At 47.2% G+C, this 20226-nt stretch overlaps 1 protein-coding gene and 1 pseudogene across 8 annotated transcripts in view; one reads left to right on the plus strand and one right to left on the minus strand.

Moving 5' to 3' along the window:
* DCAF8 (DDB1 and CUL4 associated factor 8) overlaps positions 1-20226 on the plus strand; it is a 39002-nt gene that overhangs the window by 13325 nt on the left and 5451 nt on the right. For all 8 annotated transcript variants that reach the window (XM_039246375.1, XM_039246371.1, XM_039246376.1 and 5 more), the window contains 9 exons: positions 482-556; positions 3104-3774; positions 4714-4854; positions 6370-6464; positions 11498-11608; positions 16780-16852; positions 17320-17377; positions 17892-17999; positions 18660-18790. In XM_039246375.1, the coding sequence (XP_039102306.1) occupies positions 508-556; positions 3104-3774; positions 4714-4854; positions 6370-6464; positions 11498-11608; positions 16780-16852; positions 17320-17377; positions 17892-17999; positions 18660-18790 (1437 nt within the window). In that variant the 5' untranslated portion in view covers positions 482-507. The remainder of the gene's footprint in view (positions 1-481; positions 557-3103; positions 3775-4713; positions 4855-6369; positions 6465-11497; positions 11609-16779; positions 16853-17319; positions 17378-17891; positions 18000-18659; positions 18791-20226) is intronic.
* On the minus strand, positions 4335-16154 carry LOC120241351 (annotated as a pseudogene).

The following is a 20226-nucleotide window of genomic DNA, read 5'->3' on the forward strand; positions in this document are numbered from 1 at the left end:
GTCTGATAGGATATCCAGCAGCTGAGAAGCCCTGTTGAGCACACACTCAAAAAGTCTTTTTTTTAAAGCGTTTTAACAAAAAGTTTGTTTATTTTGAGAGAGAAAGCACGGGTCGGGGAGGGATAGGAGGAGAGAGAGAATCCCAAGCAGGCCCCGTGCTGCCAGCACAGAGCCCAGTGTGAGGTTCCATCTCACAAAACATGAGATCGTGACCTGAGCCAAAATCAAGAGTCGGACGCTTAACCGACTGAGCCACCGAGGCGCCCCTCCCATAATTGTTTCTTAAAGTAATCTCTACACCTAGTGTGGGGTTTGAACTTAACAACCCCTGTATCAAGCAAGAGTCGCATGCTCCACTGAGTGAGTCAGCCAATTTTTATGAAAATGATAAAGGCTCTGCGTTGTTAAATCTCCTGTCCCTTTTCTCTTCTCTCCCAGATTATTTCCTAATTGTTTCTTTTCCTTCCTTTCCTAAATGCAGGCTGGCTACAATAAACATCAGTCAAGATGTCCAGCAAGGGGAACGGCGCAGATGGCAAAACAGACTTAGCCAATGGTAAGGGGCTGCCTGAGGGTCTCCTCCTCCCCCCAGGGAAAGTGGAGGCCTGGAGTTTCCTGGAGGGCAGGAAAGCTTTCCTAAGAGTGGACCTTTCCTGCGTTGTTTTGTGTGTAGGAAACAAGGGAGTTGTGGGAAGGCATGGTTCCCCATTTGTGATGAGAGGTCTCCTACACGGTAGCTTATAGTTCCATAGAGCTAGCGGACAAGAGATGGAATTATAGCTGGAACCGACTGGAGTCAGGGCTGGCTGGCTGGCTTTATAGGGTCTTGGCAAGTGTTAAATCACTGGGTCTAGGGCAGGTTTGAAGGTAGAATGTCAGGATTTTGATAAAGGGTTTTTCAGCCCTGAGCCAGCTTCTAGACTAGAGAAATGTCCTTCAAATGGATATAATCGGGCAGCGCAGAGTTCAGCATTCCTTAGCACGTTGCAGGTTAGGGTTATAGGCTAAATTCTAGTTGACGTGATTGGTAGAGCAGTGAAATGGAGTAAGGAAAAGTGAGGTTTTTCAACATGCTGTTTATTGTCCCTTTCTTCTTACTGTTGCTGTTCATTCATCTTCTATAAAAGAAAGTGGTTCAGATTTTCCACTGGGCTTAATTGAAAAGCTCAGGTTCTAGAGTGGTTTGGAATTTGGCCGTCGGCTAGATCAGGGAGCAGCGGGCTGTGGTCTGCCGGCCAGGTCCAGCCTGCCACTGTTTTTGTAGAGTTGGAGCACAGTCACGCCCCTTCATTCCCATGGTGCTTATGGGTGCTTTCCTGCCATAACGGTGGCGGTGGCGGCTGTGGCTGCGTTGAGTACTTGGGACAAGGCCCTTCATAGAAAAAAGTCACTAGCCTCTGGGCTAGATCTTGGTCGTTGGCTGTTAGGGTCATCTTGCCGAGCTCGTGATTTGCTCTGGCCCTTAAGTTAATCTGATAGAGCCCCCAAGTCGTCTTGATTTGTTAATCATAATTTTAACAACAAACACTAGGAGTTTCGGTGTTTTTGTTTTCCTTCGCCATAGAAGCGAAAAGTGTGGTATTTCATCCTTTCTCACCACACTCAGTTTCAAAGCCAATTGTATGTCAGAAATCACAACTCCTAATCTTTCTCAGCAGCCATAGCAGTCTCAGCAAATGCAGTTCCTAGGAGAAAATTGCTGCACTTTTCCCCTTTTTCTTCCAGTTCCTGCACCAGTTGTTTTCATGCTGGGATCTTAGTTGGGGTGCTTTTTTGAAAAGAGCTGTTTATGTGTCTCCAGCCTTCTGTCACTGCTTGAACCAAAGCACTTGTATTGTTCATCAGTTTTCTGTGTGGGGTTTTACCTGTGAGTTCGTCGTGAAGGGGTTCCATTGCTGCAAAGATTTTCAGAAATTGCTGCTCTCCTCCAGGTGACTAAGCAGTCAGGCACTGCTTTGAATCCTTTACACGTCATCGTGGGGTTGGATAGCTCATACCAGAGTCGCCCATAGCTGGTCTGCTTTTCCTAGCAGCCTGTACTCCTGGCAAAGTAAAATTTGTAATCATTAGGAAAGGAGGCCGTGAACAGTATTTAAAATCCTCATTCCCTCCTTCCTTTCTTCACACCATGGCTTTAGTGTGGAAGTTGTGGTCGTATTGCTCTAGCACGTTGCCAGAGTGCTCACCGAAATAAGATCCGGCTGCCGTTAGATAGGAGAAAGCAGTGTCTCGTTGTCTGGGGTTAGGTTGCTCAAAGTGACCCAGTTCTTTTATGATCACCAGCATGGCAGACCTCACGACATGGTGAACTTCCCTTCCCGGTTCCACTCGAGTAGCCTTGCTCGTTATCAGTTTTGTGTGTGCTTCCTGGTAAAACTACCTCAGGATTGAGTTCCTGTAACTAGATGTAGTGGTAACATTATTAAATTAATGGAAGTGGTTAGAATATAGTTATTAGCAAACAGAGAGACAAGAACCCATTCACATGACTGCAGTTACCATGTGTCTTTCCCACCTCTTTCTGGATTCATAGTGGACTTTAAGACCTCAAGGGAAGAAACTGGGAGTTAGGAGGCAGAAGGCGGTGGTACTTTCTTGAAGTAGGAAGTCGTTCATCTCTGCACCCACTGTCAAAATGATTTTAATCCATTATTGTCTGTCTGCCTCTAAGAAGATGGTTGTGCTGGCTGTCGCTGGGGACAGCCATTCTTTTTTCTTCTCTTTGGCTCAGTTGTTTGCTGTGCCTAATTGATGTGCGTCCGGCAGAACAGAGCTTAAGGTAGTTATATCGATTGTGCTTGGACTCAGCCTGGCTGTGCCTTGCAAGAGAGAGAGGAGTTCCCAGACTCTCGGGCTGTCCTGCAGTTCTTCACTTGTGTTGAAGTACCTTTGGTCTTCATCTTTTCAGTTGCTTGTCCTGCACAAGACTCTCCCTCAGAAGGTAGTCTTTATAGTACGCATTTGAACAAAAGCACTTTGACCAAAGTTGGTTTCTGTATCTTTTGATGTGATGATTTCTTGGACTAAGGACAGGGCATCCTTCTGATCACTCTCCCATTTCCTTATTTTCCCCCGTCCCCGCCCCTTCCTCACGGCTGTGCAGGAAGCCTGTCCAGCAGTCCAGAGGAGATGTCTGCTGCTGAAGAGGGGAGGGAGACGTCCTCAGGCATTGAAGTGGAGGCCTCAGACCTGAGCTTGAGCCTGACTGGGGATGATGGCGGCCCCAACCGTGCCAGCACAGGAAGCCGGGGTACAGATACAGAGAGCTCAGGTGAAGACAAGGACTCTGACAGCATGGAGGACACAGGCCATTACTCCATCAATGATGAAAACCAAGTCCATGACCGCTCAGAGGAAGAAGAGGAGGAAGAGGAGGAGGAGGAAGAGCATCCTCGGCGCCGTGTCCAGCGGAAGCGGGCCAACCGTGACCAGGACTCCTCGGACGATGAGCGGGCGCTGGAGGACTGGGTGTCTTCAGAGACGTCCGCCCTGCCTCGACCTCGCTGGCAAGCCCTTCCTGCCCTTCGGGAACGGGAGCTGGGCTCCAGCGCCCGCTTTGTCTATGAGGCTTGTGGAGCAAGAGTCTTTGTGCAGCGTTTCCGCCTGCAGCACGGGCTCGAGGGCCATACTGGTTGTGTCAACACCCTGCACTTTAACCAGCGCGGCACCTGGCTGGCCAGTGGCAGCGATGACCTGAAAGTGGTGGTTTGGGACTGGGTGCGGCGGCAGCCAGTGCTGGACTTTGAGAGCGGCCACAAAAGCAATGTCTTCCAGGTGAGGCAAGGAAGCAGAACAGCAATTGGGAAAGTCAGGCAGGAGTTGGACAAGCCTGAGGTGCCTGGAGTGGGAGCAGACAGTGAGTTGTGGTAGGAATTAGGCCTCAGGGCTCAGTGCTGCCAGGGCTCCCGTGACGACTTAGAGGAGTGAGATACGTGGAGCAAGCCATGGCAGCCTTTCCTTTGTCCCGAGCCCAGCAGCGGTGGGAAGCCCTCACTGTAGGTAGGGTGCTTGGAAGTCATTAGGAGGGTACTTGGTGGGCCCTGATAGAAGGCGTCCATATAAGAGCAGAGGCTCTTGAGCCAGATGGGGTTCAGATCCTGGCCCTGCCCCCTTACTAGCTCTGTGATCTTGGGCAAATTTTGTGATCTCCGGCTTCAGTTTGTGTCCTTGGTAACGGGGAGCTAATAACAGGATTATGAGAATTAATATGGAAGCTAAGCAGTCTAGAACCATGTCTTGTAGTTAATAAACGTTTGATGAGTATTTGTTAGTATTGCTCTTCTCGTTTACTCCTCAACCCCTCCATCATCCTGGTACTAGCATTGATTCCTGGGCGTGAGCTCTTCCTTGGGCCCTGCTGGTTGCCTTTAACAAATTTCCTTTAGCTTCCTGAATCAAGATAGACTTTCCTACTCTTTTCCTTAATGTTTCTCCCCTCGTAAGTGTAGCCCTCGTTCCCCTGAGCACTAACCCTGTGCCAGTTCAGCCTTCCAGAGTCACCTGAAATGCTCTTTTCTGTCAGAAGGTTTTCCTCCCTCTTCTTTAATAACTCTTGGAAGAAATAGGACTTGAGCCAATAGTATAAGACTAAGAAAGCCAAGTTTCCAGCTGTTGTCCAACAGAAGGGAGGGTTGGGGTCGGTATCCAGTTTTTCCCTCTTGGATTCACCTCCTTATTTTCTTTTGTGTATCCCTTTTTTCATTAACATTCCAGGCCAAGTTCCTTCCTAACAGAGGTGATTCCACCCTGGCCATGTGTGCCCGTGACGGGCAGGTGCGGGTAGCAGAGCTGTCTGCCACACAGTGTTGCAAGAACACGAAGCGTGTGGCCCAGCACAAGGGAGCGTCCCACAAGGTAAGTAAGCTCTTGCCCCCACGGATGTGTGGTGCAGCTCCTCAGCCCCAGATCTCAGCCAAGACCTTCACACATCTCTGCCCATTGTGTCCCCTCTGTTGTGGTCACCTGCCTCACTTCTCTCAGTCCTAAAATCTGTAGCTGGAAAGGGAGAAAAAGCAGCCACCCTAAACTTGTTGGAAGGCAAGTATTTGAGAACTCTCTGGATCTTGCACGTGTGGCATTCAGCTGATGAAGCCTAAGCTGACCCACGGTTGCTTTGGAAATCCTTGAGGTCTCTTGTGACTTCCAAACTTCTTAATTCTACTTTGATTGTATCTAGAACATCTTAACAGCACCAAAGCCCTAGTGGTCGGCTCCTCGTGTGTGAGAGTGCCAACTTTTCTCCCAGTTCTCAGGGCACAGACATCACTATTTCTGGAAGCCCTATTTAGAACTGGGAATTAGGACAGACTGTCATGGGGGAAGCCAGTGAGGAGCTGCTAGCTGCCTAGTCTGAGTGGTCATACTGTGGAAGACGAGTGGCCCGTGCTTACAAACCCTAAGCTAATATATATGTGGACCTGGAATATTGTTTTCTAGCCCAGATGGCTCAGAAAATATGAAAATTATCTATTTCTTTAATTCTGAAGCCTACCCCAAACCCATTAGTTAACTCATTTTTAGAACTAAGATGTAGGGAGTGAAATTTGGACATCATTTTTCTCCCCACCCGAGAGTGGAATTGATTTTATTTGAAAATGAACCTTTAACAGCTGATGTTTTTCTTTGGTATTGCTATTCAGATCCCTTGAGGACTTCATTGAAATAACAAAACTCCCATCCTTTTGACTTTATGGAATAAACAAGCTGTAGCTAATTCACACACAACAAGAGAGAATGGGTAGTTTTAGAACAAAAAAGCTAGACCACTTTCTCACTTAGATATGTATGTACGTAGATATGTATGTATGTGTGAGACAGGGCGCAAGTGAGTGAGGGGCAGAGAGAGAGAGAGAGAGAGAAAAGTGGGGCTCATCTGGGGCTCATGTTCTACCCAAAGCAGGGCTCATGCTCACCCAAAATGGGGCTCGAGCTCATCAGATGTGGAACTCGAACTCATGAACTGTGAGATCATGACCTGAACCAAAGCCGGAGGCTTAACAGCTGGGCCACCCAGGTGCCCTCTCGCTGAGATACTGAAAATGTAGTCCTTCCTGGGGCACCAGGGTGGCTCAGTCAGTTAAGCATCCGACTTTGACTCAAGGATCATGATCTCACAGTTCACGAGTTTGCGTCCCCCATCAGGCTCTCTGTTGTCAGCATGGAGCCAACTTCAGCCCCCTGTCTCCCTCTCTCTCTGTCCCTCCCCCACTCTCATGCGCGCATGCTCTCTCTCTCTCTCTCTCTCTCAAATAAACACGTCAAAAAATAAATAATAAATAAAATGCAGTTCTTCCTAAAGATAAAGGAATAAACTAGATGGTCTTAATTCTAATCTGTGGAAACCTCATCCTTTCTTTTTTCCTCCTTCAGTTGGCTCTGGAACCGGACTCTCCCTGTACGTTCCTGTCTGCAGGTGAAGACGCCGTTGTTTTCACCATTGACCTCAGACAAGACCGGCCAGCTTCGTAAGTGTAGCAGTAAATATTCTTACAGCACTGGACATCTTGGCCTTGAAAGTACCCTACGTGTCGTAGGTAATACCCACCTCTCGGGTCAGTCCCAAGAGGCCCTCTGTGCTTGTGCTAAGAAGCAGACTGAGGTTTAGGGCGGTGCCTCACTCTTTCTGGTTGTTTGTCTGTTTCTCAGCAGTATAGCACTCACTGTTCAGTGTACTTCTTTTCCAGAACAGGATTCAGTCATCTTACAAGTGAGCTTGAATAACTTGTTGATCTCCTCTCCATTCAGTTGGGTGCCACTCAGCTCACTCACAGGTGGCACGTTACTCTGCAAGGCAGCTTAGAGATACAGTCCTGTGTAGTTACTTGCAATTATTTATAGAAACACGTAAACAAATGATAAATCTTGAACAAAAATATTTGTAGCTATAATAGAGTTCTATCTTCTCACAGCTCACTTATGTGTGAATTTGAGACTCATGGTTAATGATTTAACCCTTACCAGCTATGTGGTCTCATAGAAAGAACATACCATCTTGTTTGGATCTGGACAGACCTGGGTCAAATTGCAACTCGGGCACTACTAGTTACAACCTATCTAACTTTTCTGAACCTCCGTTTCTTCAGCCTGACTTTGGGCATAATCAATATATCTTACTCTCTTGTCTCTGAGGTTATTGGTAAATGTGCTTGAAGCCCCAGCATAGTGTCTGGCACCATGTTTGGAACTGATTATATTATGGCTTCTAATTATTTTATTAGACATAAATAATAAACACATAATTAATAAACACATAATAGACACATAATAGACACATAATAAACAAGTATGTGTTGTTTAAAGTTTAAAATAACAAAGTACGTGGACAAAATCTATAATGCTCCCCTCGTGCACATCACCCCCACCCCCACTTTTCTAGCTGTTGGTAACCATTGTTAAAAATTTTGAAATACCTTTCCAATCCTTTTTTATACTTTCATGTATCTTTATATATATATATATATGTTTCCCCCATTAATGAGATAAATAAATATATATAAACCTATGTATAAATGTGTGTATATATACACATATGTATGTATGTGTGTATATATATAAAACATGCATACACGTAGGATTCTGCAATTTGCTGTTTTTCACATTATGGTATGTTTTTGGAATTCTTTCTACATCAGACCATAAAGATCTACTTAACCGTGTTATACTTTACAGCATTGGTGTAATACAGTTTATTTAATTGCTACCTTGTTGATGGATTATCTAGATTATTTATTGTCTTGTTAGTCTTAAATATCATAACAAATCTTGGGGTGTCTGGCTGGCTCAGTCGGTAGAGCACGGGACTTTTTTTTTTTTTTTAATGTTTATTTTTGTGTGAGAGACAGAGAAAGAGTGTATACACACATGAGCGGGGGAGGGGCAGAGAGGGAGCAGAAGAGAGAATGCCAAGCAGAGTCCATAGTCAGCACAGAGCCCAACTCTGTGTCAGCACGTGAGCCGAACTCACAAACGATGAGGTCATGACCTGAGCCAAAACCAAGAGTTATACACCTAAACTGACTGAGCCACCTAGGTGCCCCTAGTGAATATAATCTTAAGGCTGAGTATTATTAGACTTATTTTTATTTTATTTTTCCTTTTTTTTTTTTTTAAGTAACCTCTATGCCCACCATGAAGCTTGAACTCACAACCCCAAGATCAAGTCATATGCTCTCCCCACTGAGCCAGTCAGGCACTCCAGACTTTTATTTTTAGAAAGGTCACTATAGAAAAGGTTGTCTAGAAAGTGGAAGAATTTTTAAAATGTGTTAGGCTTGTGGAAAGGATGTACTGGTTACTTATATAAATCTTCAAGAGGATGAAGATTGGGAGATTATGGTTTTTACTGGAAGGTGAACAGGCCTGGGGGACAAGCTTGCAATTTTGTAGTTGTGAGGAAATAAATTAATTTCTTGATCTGCATGTTTGCGATTTTCATTCTAAAGTTCCGGGTGGTGGTGGGGGGAGGTGCAGAGGTGAAGCACATGGGCTGAGTTTGTTCCATCTGCTCTGGTAGCAGGCTGTGAGGCAGAGTGGGAGAGAGCTTATCCAGTGCGTCAGGTCCCAGGAAAACCACTGTGAGGCCACATGGAGCTGGGAACCTAGGACGGGGCAGAACAGATGACTGTGTTACATTATTGGATTTGGAATGAAATGATGTACACAGCGGCTTTGGGTGCGAGCAGTGGTAGATGGGGAATGAAGAAGAAACTTCAAGTAGGCAGGCCCAGATTCTGGATTTGAGGAATTGGGGTTTGTGAGTTTTCAAAAAGTTCTTGCTTTAAGGGTTGAAATAGTAGTGGAAAGCTTGACTGAGGTGGGGGGCTGAATGGCTGGAAAATCCAAGCTGTTCTTAAGTGTTAAGCTGGTGCGTGAGCATTGACTTCCCTCAGAGGCATTTTTGTGTGAAGCTGGCTTAAGGGGAACTTTTGTGTGTTTATGACAGCTAGGTCCCTGGAAGCTGGTGGTACTGGCCGACCTTAGGAATTCCTAAGAGTTGGATTTGGAGCTGTGGATGGGATATTCCTTTAGCCAGTGGAAGCCAGTTTGAGATCTTCAAAGGAATTCTTTGGTCTGATTTGTAATTATTTTTCCTTTTTTTGCTAGACCATACCTGCTTACTAAAAAATTTTAAAGCAAAACTTGGGAAATTTGTTTCCTATGTTTTTGTGTGCTGCCTCCTCCTAATGTGAAAACATTTTTACCTCTACTGCCACGATCAATCATTAAAATAGTTAAAAAATTTTTATTTAATTTAAATAATCTCTACACCCCACATGGGGCTTGAACTCACGAACCCAGGATCAAGAGCTGCATGCTCTTTCAGCTGAGCCAACTGGATATAAGATTAATCATTTTTACAGCACTTCTGCTAGTTCCCCAGAGGGCCAGTGGTACTCTGCATTTATCCATCGGGAGAGAGAATTCTTTGTTTCAGGTAAATAAAATGAGGCATTAGAAAGATTAAGTTCTTTGTCAGTATCACAGGACAGTGAAGCCCTATTTCATAATCTGTTCCTTCAGTTTCTTCCTTTTTATTTGAAGTTTATTATTTTGAGGCAGGGAAGGGCAGAGAGAGAGGGAGAGAATCCAGCTCGCATCCAGAGCCCCATGTGGGGCTCAAACTCCCAAACCGTGAGACCAGGACCTGAGCCGAAGTCAAAAGTCAAATGTTTAACCAACTGAGCCACCCAGTTGCCCCCACGTTTCTTCCTTCTGCTTCCATGGTCACCTTTATATTTATTTGACTCTCTCCTGAAAATCCAAACTGCCGAGAAAATGGAATCGTCCTGTGAAAAGCAGCATCTGTTCTTTTTCCCTGTTTATAGCCCAATTAGACAGGGCATGTGGGTGGCTCAGTCGGTTAAGTGTCCAACTCTTGATCTTGGCTCAGGTCATGATCTCATGGTTCATGAGTTCAAGCCCTGCAATGGGCTCTGAGCTGACAGTGCATAGCCTGCGTGGGATTCCCTCTCCTCCTGCTTCTCCCTCGCTTGCGTGCTCTCTCTCAAAAATACAAAACCAAACAAAAACAAACGATTAGAGCTGTCTCTTCTCCACTGCTGGTTTTATTCCTTAAACTCTTTTTGGATATATTTTTCTGCCTTGTGTTTTTGAAGGTTGTGTATGTGTGTGTTTTCCCTAATGACATTCATTTTTAAGGATCTCTATCGACTGTTTTAATGAAACATTACAGAGATTTTAAGATCAAGTAAAATCTCTCCACTTTGCTTAGAGCAATTCTAGGCTGGAGTGACTTTGACCAGGCAGAGAGGATGCTAAAATCATTTCTTTACCAAGAAACTCGTTGTCATGGTTATATTTCAGTTTCCATGACAACAGGATGAGCAAAACTTTAGAATTAAAAACGAAAGCTAGAACCCAGCCTTTTCCTTCCCAATCTTTCATTTCCTATAAATTTACTAATCTCTATGATACCATGTTTGGCTGGCTAGACACTTAGATCTGGGAAGTCATAGTGCCACCCTTCAACTGGGACAAATTAGGATTATTTAGAGTCTTCTGGCTGAAACTTCAAAATTTTACAGGCTTTCCTCACGACCCCAGTGCCCTCCTAAGGACTGCCTTTTGTGGTACGACCAGAGGAGTGATGTAGAGAGGATTAGCCAGCCTTGTAGACCGCTGTCTTCGTAGGAATCCCCTCTCCTAGCTCACTTCTGGCAAAGGAAGAATGCTGCTTTCCTCCCAGCGGTCCCCACGCCAAGAAACTGTGGCTTGTCAGTCTTCAGTGTGCGTGTTTAGAGCTGGGTTTAAGTGACGCTTCTGTGGAATCCGGGAGACAGATTTTAACCCTAAGGTCTCTTCTGGCCGCTGTTTTTATGATTGGTCCTCTTGCTTGCTGCTCCCAGGTGATGCAGAGAGATTTTTATCTAGGGCCGGAAGGTGTGGTCGCGGTCATCATGTTGGGCTCCAGCTAACCTGACGCTACCTGGGGGCAGTGCTTCTGCGGACGTTTACCTCATGTGTCGGGGCACACCAGAAAATGACTTCACTATGCGTTTGTTTTTCCACCCCCAAAGTACCCCATATTAAATATCCGTGTAGATGATTTTGTCTTGTTCCAAAACTAACCAACAAAACCATTTTTTCCTTTTCTAAGATTATATCTATTTATTATTTATTTATTTATTTATTTTGAGAGAGAGCACACACAAGTGTGTGAATGGGGGAGGGGCAGAGAGAGAGAGAGGAGAGGAGAGGGAGGGAATCCCAAGCAGGCTCCGTATTCCGTATTATCAGCTCAGAGTCTGTCGTGGGGCTCGAACTGACAAACTGTGAGATCATGACCTGGGCAGAAATCAAGAGTCAGACACTTAACCGACTGAGCCTCCCGGTGCCCCCAGACCACTTTTTTCTTTCTTTCTCAATTGGAATCTGGTTTCTTACGAGCTGTGTCTTCATTACTGTCTCTGCTCTCTCTTGCCATACCCAGAGAGCGTGTTTTCGAGAATATAACTTTTATATTTTTCTACTCTTAAAGGAAACTGGTGGTGACAAAAGAGAAGGAGAAGAAAGTGGGGCTGTATACAATCTATGTGAATCCTGCCAATACCCACCAGTTTGCAGTGGGTGGACGAGATCAGTTTGTAAGGTGAGTCTGGCTCTTTTGTGTCTTTGAGAGTTGAGGCTGATGCATTGGCTACCACCAGGTATCCCTTGTGGAAATGTGTGAGTGGGCTAGGAATCCATTAACCACCATCTTGAATTTTTTATCATCTTCCAAAGAGTTTAAGCTCCTTCTGAGGCATTCTGTTTCCTAATATAACAGTCCCTGGGGTGGGGTTGGGGGTGGGGGTGGATAGCTTAACATAGAGATGATCAGGTTTGAAAGAAGTTTGGTAAATTGACCAAGGTCCCCACATAGCAGCTGAGACATAAACCCAGGTTTACTAGCAAGTGCTGTATCAGTAAATATTTTCCACCATTTTTCATATATAAATTAATGTGTACTAAAATTTTTGAATGCTGGTTTCAGATACAGAAATGATCTGGGTGGGAGTACTCACTGTGAACTCCAGGTTTTTGACTCCCACCGTCATGAAGTGGTTTTCTTTTTCTACAGTGATACCTTTGTTCCTGGGAATACTGCGTTACGCTGGCCATTGAGGCACACCCTGAGGAAAACTAGAGTTCATAGATTCAGTCCTCATGTGTGCCACCAGCTTCCTTCAAGCCCTTGTTCACAAATGTAGTCACGTCACAAAATCCCTACCCAGGTGGCCTGTGCGAACTGTATTTCTGTGGCTATACCATCCCCCTTTGCTGAGTGATCATTAGTTTGAAAGGGAGGAGAGAGAGGATCACTGGAAAAATAAATGACTTTTTGCTTTCCTGGTGGTGGGTGGAATGCATTATCTTCATCTTTAAATGAGAGCACATTTTTATAACTTTTCTGAAATTAATTTCATTGATAAGTGTCATGGGGATACACTCAGTTTTTAGAAATGCGTGAGAGATGACCTTCCCTTGCTCAAGAGTCCTGCCACAAGAGAATTGGACAACTTTGTTATACTCTACTTCCTGTTTCCCTTGCTTTCCAAATTCCTGTCCTTTATTCATCAATAACAGATAGATAGTAGGCTTTTTTGTTTTTTGGTTTTTGTTTTAAGATAAGAAGCAGTTGATCAACAGGGGTTGTAGTAGTGAGAACTACGGGTGGTGTCTCCTCCAAATGGGGCATTTACTGAAATTCCCCGTTTGGATTTCCTGCTTAGCGCTCTGGATTGCTTGAAAAGCCCATGTCTGTAGATAATTCAGCCACTGGTCCTTGATGTTTGGAGGAGACCGAAGCAGTTGGCTTTATCGAGAACTGCAGCTGATAATGCCTTAATCCAAAGCTAATACTTGGCTACAGTTAGAGTCAAGCCAGAAATTAGTGTTAGCATTTTTGCACAAGAAGAAATACTTAGATTTTCTGTTTCTTCTCAGCTTTGGTATCTTCTGTCCCTTTGTACATCCCAGATTCTGAGCAGATATAGGCTCTTTCCTTGGCAGAAGCCTGTTGGATTTTGAGGCCCCCTGATGCTATGCAAGCAGATGGCCCTTCCAGCGCCCCAGCTCTTCCTGACGTCAGGGTCGTCCCCAGTTTCTCTGGCACCTCTTGAGCTCAGCCAGTTGAATGTTTTGGGATTTCCCCATCCAGAGCTCACCTTCCAGTACAGATTTGAAAATATTTTTACTGAATATTTTATATCATACACCATTAGTTTTCATTCCTAGCCTGAAGGAATTCCTTCAAGGGAAATACAGAGAAATAGCTTACTCATCCTTAAGGCCTTTGCATCAGAAATACAAAATTTTGGTTTAGTATTGTGAGGAAGCATTGAAAGGAAGTCTAGAGAGATCTGCTTTTTGGTCAGTGACCCCAGAAAGGTGGTGGGAAGAGGGGGAAAGAAAGGAAAGAGTAGGCAAATGGAGGTGGAGGAGGTGTGGGTGCCTACTGCTAAATCCTGTTTGGGTTGCTCTACGAACTGAAAGGAGTGGAAAAAGGAGAATGTATCAGATGAATGAACCCTGTGGTGGTCGGTGGACAGGTGCATGTACCGGTAGAGGACTTGGAATGCGTAATGGTCCCTTTGCTTCCCTGTCCTTGGGCTGATATCCGCAGCACTGAGAGAACACTAGACTACCGGCAGGTGGCAGGGAAGAGGAGGTGAGGAGGGAAGAGAGAGGCTTTAAAGTAACAAGTTAGTGGGTACCTGAAGGACTGTGGAGACAGATGATATAAGGGTGTCGAGGTAGTGCTGCAACCCCTCTTTATTTAATTTAAAACGTGAAGGGCATAGAGAGACTCAGTATGGTGGAGCTGCCACTTCTCCCCTTCCGGATCTGCTGATTCCACGCAGTTCTGATCAGCCTCCCAGCAAGTTATTTTACGGATATTGACAGAGTCATTCTGAGGTTTGTATAGAAAGGCAAAGGACCCATAGTAGCCAACACGGTGTTGAAGGGGAAGAACGAGGGTGGAGGACTGACACTGCCAATGTCAAGGCTTCCTGTAAAGCTGCAGAAATGGAGATGCTGTAGTGCTGGAAAAATAATAGACCGCTAGATCAGTGGAGTAGAATAGCGAGCCCAGAAGTAGACCTGTGTAAATGCAGTCCCCTTATCTCAGACAAAGGAATCGAGGCGGTCCAGTGTAGCAGCTGGTACCACAAATGGTACGGAGGCGGCTGGGCATCCACATGTGGGGCAAAAGGGAATCTAGACAGACCTTATACCCTTCACGAAAACTACCTCCGATGGGTCGCAGACCTATCAGTAAAACCCCACACTGACACACTCCTAGAAGATCACATAGGAGAAAACCTAGATGACCTTCCTTGGTGGCATGTTGATGCCTTTTCATTTCATTTTTGATTTAATAATTTTCTTATTTTCTAAAATGTACAGTTGGTGGGATCTATTCATGCATCTTCACCAGCAGCTGGGGCATCTCCATCCTTGGTGTTTCTGGTGTAAATTACTTGAGCTCTGTGCTATGAAAACAGTTTTATAAGTCTTTCACTAAGGAGCTCCTCATGGGGGCTGCCTTGGCCAGGAGACCTCAAATCCTGTCTCTCAGGGAAGGACAACAGCTAGAGGTTCAACAGCTAGAGCTTTAAGCTTATAGTTGGGAACTTCCTTCCAGAGTTTGTCATAAGTTGCTTTGTCAGACAAGACCAGGTTATCGAGCTTGTCCCAAACTTTGCCTGTGGACATTCTTCTTGGCCTTGCCTCCAGATTTGTTCACGGGGGCTTTGTGTCTTTTGGCCGACTTTCTGGCATCTTTCTTCTTGGCGTCATGGGTGGCGCTGTGAAGCTCGGAGAGTAGCGGGCAAACCTGTGGCTTCGCCGAGATGTTAGACAAAAAGTGGTGGTGCCTTTTTGGATACAATATCAGAGACGTGATTTGTAAAAGAAATAGTTGATAAGGTAGACTTTATTAAAATGAAAAACTTCTGCTCTGTAAAAGACACTATCCAAGAGAATTAGGAAACAAACCACAGATTAGGATTAAATATTTGTAGGAGACCTGTCTGATAGAAGAGTCTTTAAAATATATAAAGAACTTGGGGCGCCTGGGTGGCTTGGTCGGTTGGGCGTCCGACTTTCACTTGGGTCATGATCTCGCGGTTCGTGGGTTCGGGCCCCGCGTCAGGCTCTGTGCTGACTGCCAGCTCAGAGCCTGGAGCCTGCTTCAGTCTGTGACTCCCTCTCTCTCTGACCCTCCGCTGCTCACGCTGTTTCTCTCTCTCCTAGAAATAAATAAAAATATTAAAAAAATAAATAAAATATATAAAGAACTTGTAGGGGCGCCTGGGTGGCTCAGTCAGTTAAGCGTCTGACTTTGCCTCAGGTCATGATCTTGCGGTTTGTGAGTTCGAGCCCCACATCAGGCTCTGTGCTGACAGCTCAGAGCCGGGAGCCTCCTTTAGATTCTTTGTCTCCCTCTCTCTCTCTGCCCCTCCCCTGGTCGTGCTCTTTCTCTGTCTCCCAATAATAAATAAAAGTGTTTTAAAAACATTTTTTTTAGGGGCGCCTGGGTGGCTTAGTCGGTCAAGCGTCCGACTTTCGCTCAGGTCATGATCTCGCAGTTCGTGGGTTCGAGCCCCACGTCGGGCTCTGTCCTGACTGCCAGCTCAGAGCCTGGAGCCTGTTTGAGAGTCTGTGACTCCCTCTCTCTCTGACCCTCCCCTGCTCACGCTGTCTCTCTCTCTTCTAGAAATAAATAAAACATTAAAAAAAATTTTTTTTTAATAATAAAAAAAATTTTTTTTTAAATATATAAAGAACTTCTAAAACTCAACGGTAAGAAAACAGCTTGATTTAAAAAATGGGTCAGAGACCTTAACACACACCCCACTGAAGAAGGCCTGTGGATAGCAAGTGAACACATAGAAAGTGTTCTACTTCCTGTGTTGTCAGTAGAGGGTTGAGGGCCAAGGCCCTCAAGGAGTGGACTGAGATGTGAGTAGGGAGTGAGGAAGTGAAAACATTGATGCAGGTTGCTCTTCTTAGTAATTTGACTACCAGGGGGAAGGACAGAAAAGGCAGTAGTGGGAACAGTCAGTGGAGGGAGGGTTTTTAGGAAGTGGGCAGACAGGGACGAGGAGGAGGCGGAAGAGTGGACTAATGAAAGCAGGTCCTGCGGGCATGAAGGTAAGAGCAGCTGTGGAGGGGAGGCGCCGAGCTCGGAGGAAGCACAGCGCCGTGTGTCGTTCCTCCTGGATGCCCAGCGCCTGGGCAGGATGCACGTGTGGTATCTGCCCCAGATGCTCGAGTGGGTGGTCAGAGTTTGAGCTGCAGAGGTGAGGGAAGGGGACCGGGGTGGGTTGGGAATGAAGGCAGGAGAGAGGAGTCGGGAGGAGACCCTGGTTGTGGGTGTTTGTGACGGTCACCGTGGGGAATGAGAGGGAGAACCAGCCAAGTAAGGGGCCGAGACGGGATTGAAGAGCCACGGCCTGGGCGAGCCCGGCCCCGGCAGCAGTAAACCCTGTTTGGAGCTTTCGGTGAAAATAAACAGCGATTACAAGCTGGGAGGGGAGAGAAGCCACTTTGGATCAGAGTGATTCAGGATTACCCTTGGAGAAGAGCTAGGGTTTGGAAAGCGGGTAGGAGAGGAGGTTCTTCAGGGAAGAGCAGGCGCCAGAAGCAGGGTTGGGAAATGCCTTTTATCTGCCCTGACCTCCTGCTGACTGCTGTGGCCGCCACTACTCCGTCACAGCTCTTCAGAGGATCAGTTCGTAAGTTTTAACATTTCTGTCTTTTCTGCCGCTACAGGATTTACGACCAGAGGAAAATTGATGAGAACGAGAACAACGGAGTTCTCAAGAAATTCTGTCCTCACCACCTGGTAAGATTCACGAAGGGCCGGTGGTTCCAGGCTTTCCTCACTGCACCCCAAGGCTGTCCCCAGACTTGTCGGCATGGCGGGAGGAGCTTGGACTTTTGAGTCAGACCCCTGGGTTTGAGTCCTGGCTCTACCACTTACTGGCTTTGTGGCGTCCGGCAGTAGCTTCACCTCTGAGCCAGGTTTTCCTACCGACTAAGTGCGGAGGCGGAGAGCGCTGCCTCGCCCCGTGACGGTGGGGCCGAGTGAGGCGGTGCGGACGTAGGATGGCTGGCACGCACACGACAGCCGGCAGAAAGCCCTCCCCCCGAGGCGGCCACCTTGCCCTGGCTGTCCTCCTGTCTCTGTCTCTTTGTCTCTCTCACTCTCTGGGAGAAGATCTAGGGGAGTTTGAAGGAAAACCCGTTTCCTGAAGGTGGTGTAACAAGTGGGGGGGTGGGGCATCAGTCAGTATCTGCTCCTTATTGCAGGTGAACAGTGAGTCCAAAGCAAACATCACCTGTCTTGTGTACAGCCACGACGGCACAGGTACGTGCGCAGGGCCCGGCTCCGAGGCTGGCGCGCCCCCTCTGTCCAGGGAGCTGCTGAGCCAGTGAGGCGCCTGCCCTCCGGCGCTCCCCGCTGTGTGCCGGCTCCGAGCCGAGCAGCCAGGGAGTAGTTGCTGCTGGTGAGCACACGCGGGAGGACGCAGCAGGCGACCCTTGGAGGTGCCGGGCGCCACCTGCAGAATGCCGCAGCTCAGATCCGGCAGCGCCCTCCCTGAAGCCCAGGCTCCTGGCCTGAGTAGGTGCTGACGCCTCCAGCTCGTCCTGGAGCTGGTGGGTGTGATCTTCCTGAGCATTCTGCTGCCCCCAGGCTCGCGGTGCTTTCTGAGTCCGCCCTGGACACCTGAGCTGCCTGCTGTTCCACCGAGTGATGTGGGCGCCAAACCTGGGTGTTAGGAGGGGGCACTACTGGCCAGAAGCTGCACCCCAGCCCCCGACTCCTGGTCCCAGCTGTTTTTCAGCCTTTGCCTTCACTACTGTGTGCTTGTTCTTGGCAGAGCTCCTGGCCAGTTACAATGATGAAGACATTTACCTCTTCAACTCCTCTCACAGCGATGGGGCCCAGTACGTGAAGAGATACAAGGGCCACAGAAATAATGCCACAGGTGAGGCTGTCTCATAGTTTCTGCTCACTGGCTTAGAGAACTGCGTGTTTTGTTCGGGTCGTACAGAGAAGAGCTGCCTGAAGGACTTGGTGGGGGGAAGGTGTCCCTAATTGGGCAGGACTTTTCAGGCAGGCCCCCAGCTCCCCTCTTAGTCACATCAGAGAGTAGAGTCCTGTTGTCCAGCCTTGGGTACAGTGCTTCTTAGGGGCAGTTGTGGCATAATCCTCCATCATCCCCAGCCCCAATGACGCCCAGGAAGCACTGACAGGAACTAAGGAAGTACGCAAACCAAGGATGGGCGGGGGGTGTGGCACAGGGCTGCCTAGTGGGGTGATTCAGGCTGGGACAAGTGAGGCGTTCGTGGAGCCGGGGGTGCCCCACAGATTGTAGGCCACAATGACTGAGGCTGCCGGTGAGGGACTGTAGCCCCTCTGCCCCACAGAGCTCCTCAAGGGACGAGAAGCAGTCTCTGGGACTGGCATGCCTCTTGCTCTGTCTGTCGCATATGCGCAAGCCCTTGATTTGGTTTGTGAAAATTAAAGGGATTCTGTGGCTCTTAGCTGACTCGGAGTTTGTGAATAACTAAATTCCCTGTGAGGTAAATATATACAGGCCTGATGCCAACTTTCATGTGGTTTCTTCCCTCATTCATCATTTCAGTAAAAGGCGTCAACTTCTACGGCCCCAAGAGTGAGTTTGTGGTGAGCGGCAGTGACTGCGGGCACATCTTCCTCTGGGAGAAGTCCTCCTGCCAGATCGTGCAGTTCATGGAGGGGGACAAGGGAGGCGTGGTGAGTACTCCGTGCCAGGCTGGGCGGCTCCCTGCTCTTCTTGCCGTTGAGGTAGGTATCAGCAGTGCCCCCGAGTTCTCACTGTGGCGGCATGATGCTGGATCCTGGAGGTCTGGCTGGCAGTGGTGTCAGGCTGCTGAGGTTCTGATGGAATCTTTTCTCCCGTTTTCTGTCTTCTGCCCCTCTGAGGCCTGGTTTGCTCAGGAGAGAAAGGAACCGTAGGGAAGAGCCTCTGAGGCCTGAATGAGGGGTCTCCCGGCATGCACCTCCTCTAGAAGAGCGTTGGAATTGAGGGTGCTCTGTCATGCCCGATGGCATGCCAACGGGCTCTCCATGCCACATGCCTCATCCCTTAAGGGTAGCTGAGTGGTGATCTTGACTAGATCCTGGGTCAGTGGACACAAGGGAGAGGGAGCATTTCTCAGACAGTTGGGAGAGTCAGAGTATGGTCCACACATCCTTGCAAGGGCCTTCGCTGTTAAGTTCATGTCATGTGACGATAGTGTTTTATTTATGTAGGAGAATCCTTGTACTTGGGAGATACATATTAAATATTTAAAGGTGAAATGTCATATTTACATATAAGTGAATATAAACTCTTAATGTATACATGTAGATGGAGAGAGCAAGTGTGGTGATTTGTTGTTTAAATAATGTCCGAGCCGCCTGCTGTGAAGCCCATGATCAGTTCATGATCAGTCTGCCTGTCCTTTGAATTCTAGAGGCCCATCACAGGGGGGGAGGAAGGGGGGGTCAAGAACAGGAAGCTTGAGGGGTCCTCAGTGGGGGAGTGAAGTGTGGTTAGCTCTTAAGCTGTATCTAGCTAGTCATGTTTTTTCTTCTTTTTTGAGACCCAGACTCCCAAAAGGAGTTTAGTGGCTCCTATTGTAAGGTTCCTGGACTACAGAAGATCTGAAAGGGGCAGTTTAGGAGACTGCCTTCTACTGCTTACCCAAGGTAGTCTGGTTAAGAGCCTTTACGGAGTGGCTGAGACAGCTTGGTCTCTTCCTTTCCGTCCTGTCCAAGCTCCCAGGAGCTGTGAAGAGTCCATCTCTTCATGAGGTTTGCAGATGATGGTGTTAGAATTTAAAGTGGTTCTTTGCAATCAGACTCCCTTTCCTTGTGTGTTTCTTGCCCTCATGTGAAGCTCTTTCAGATTTTTTTCTGGTTTTGCCTAAGTTTTTGGAACCTGGGGCCATTATAGATCAAGGCTGTTCTGGCCCGGATGTACGTGGAGAGGGTGTAGAGCTTGAAGGCATGTCTCATTCTTGCCTGCCTCCTGTCCTGCTCTTCCATAGGTCCTCCTCTGTCATCTGCAGTGAACAGACTAAAACATGGGAGTCTTCGTGAGAATTCTGCGGTAGACATGTAGTCAGAAGGAAGTCAGAAGAGGACAGTAACTCCTTTCTAGATCATAAACGGTCTTGCATTCTGTT

Source organism: Hyaena hyaena, unplaced genomic scaffold (assembly GCF_003009895.1).
Source record: "Hyaena hyaena isolate Hyena2069 unplaced genomic scaffold, ASM300989v1 scaffold_281, whole genome shotgun sequence".
Taxonomy (NCBI): domain Eukaryota; kingdom Metazoa; phylum Chordata; class Mammalia; order Carnivora; family Hyaenidae; genus Hyaena; species Hyaena hyaena.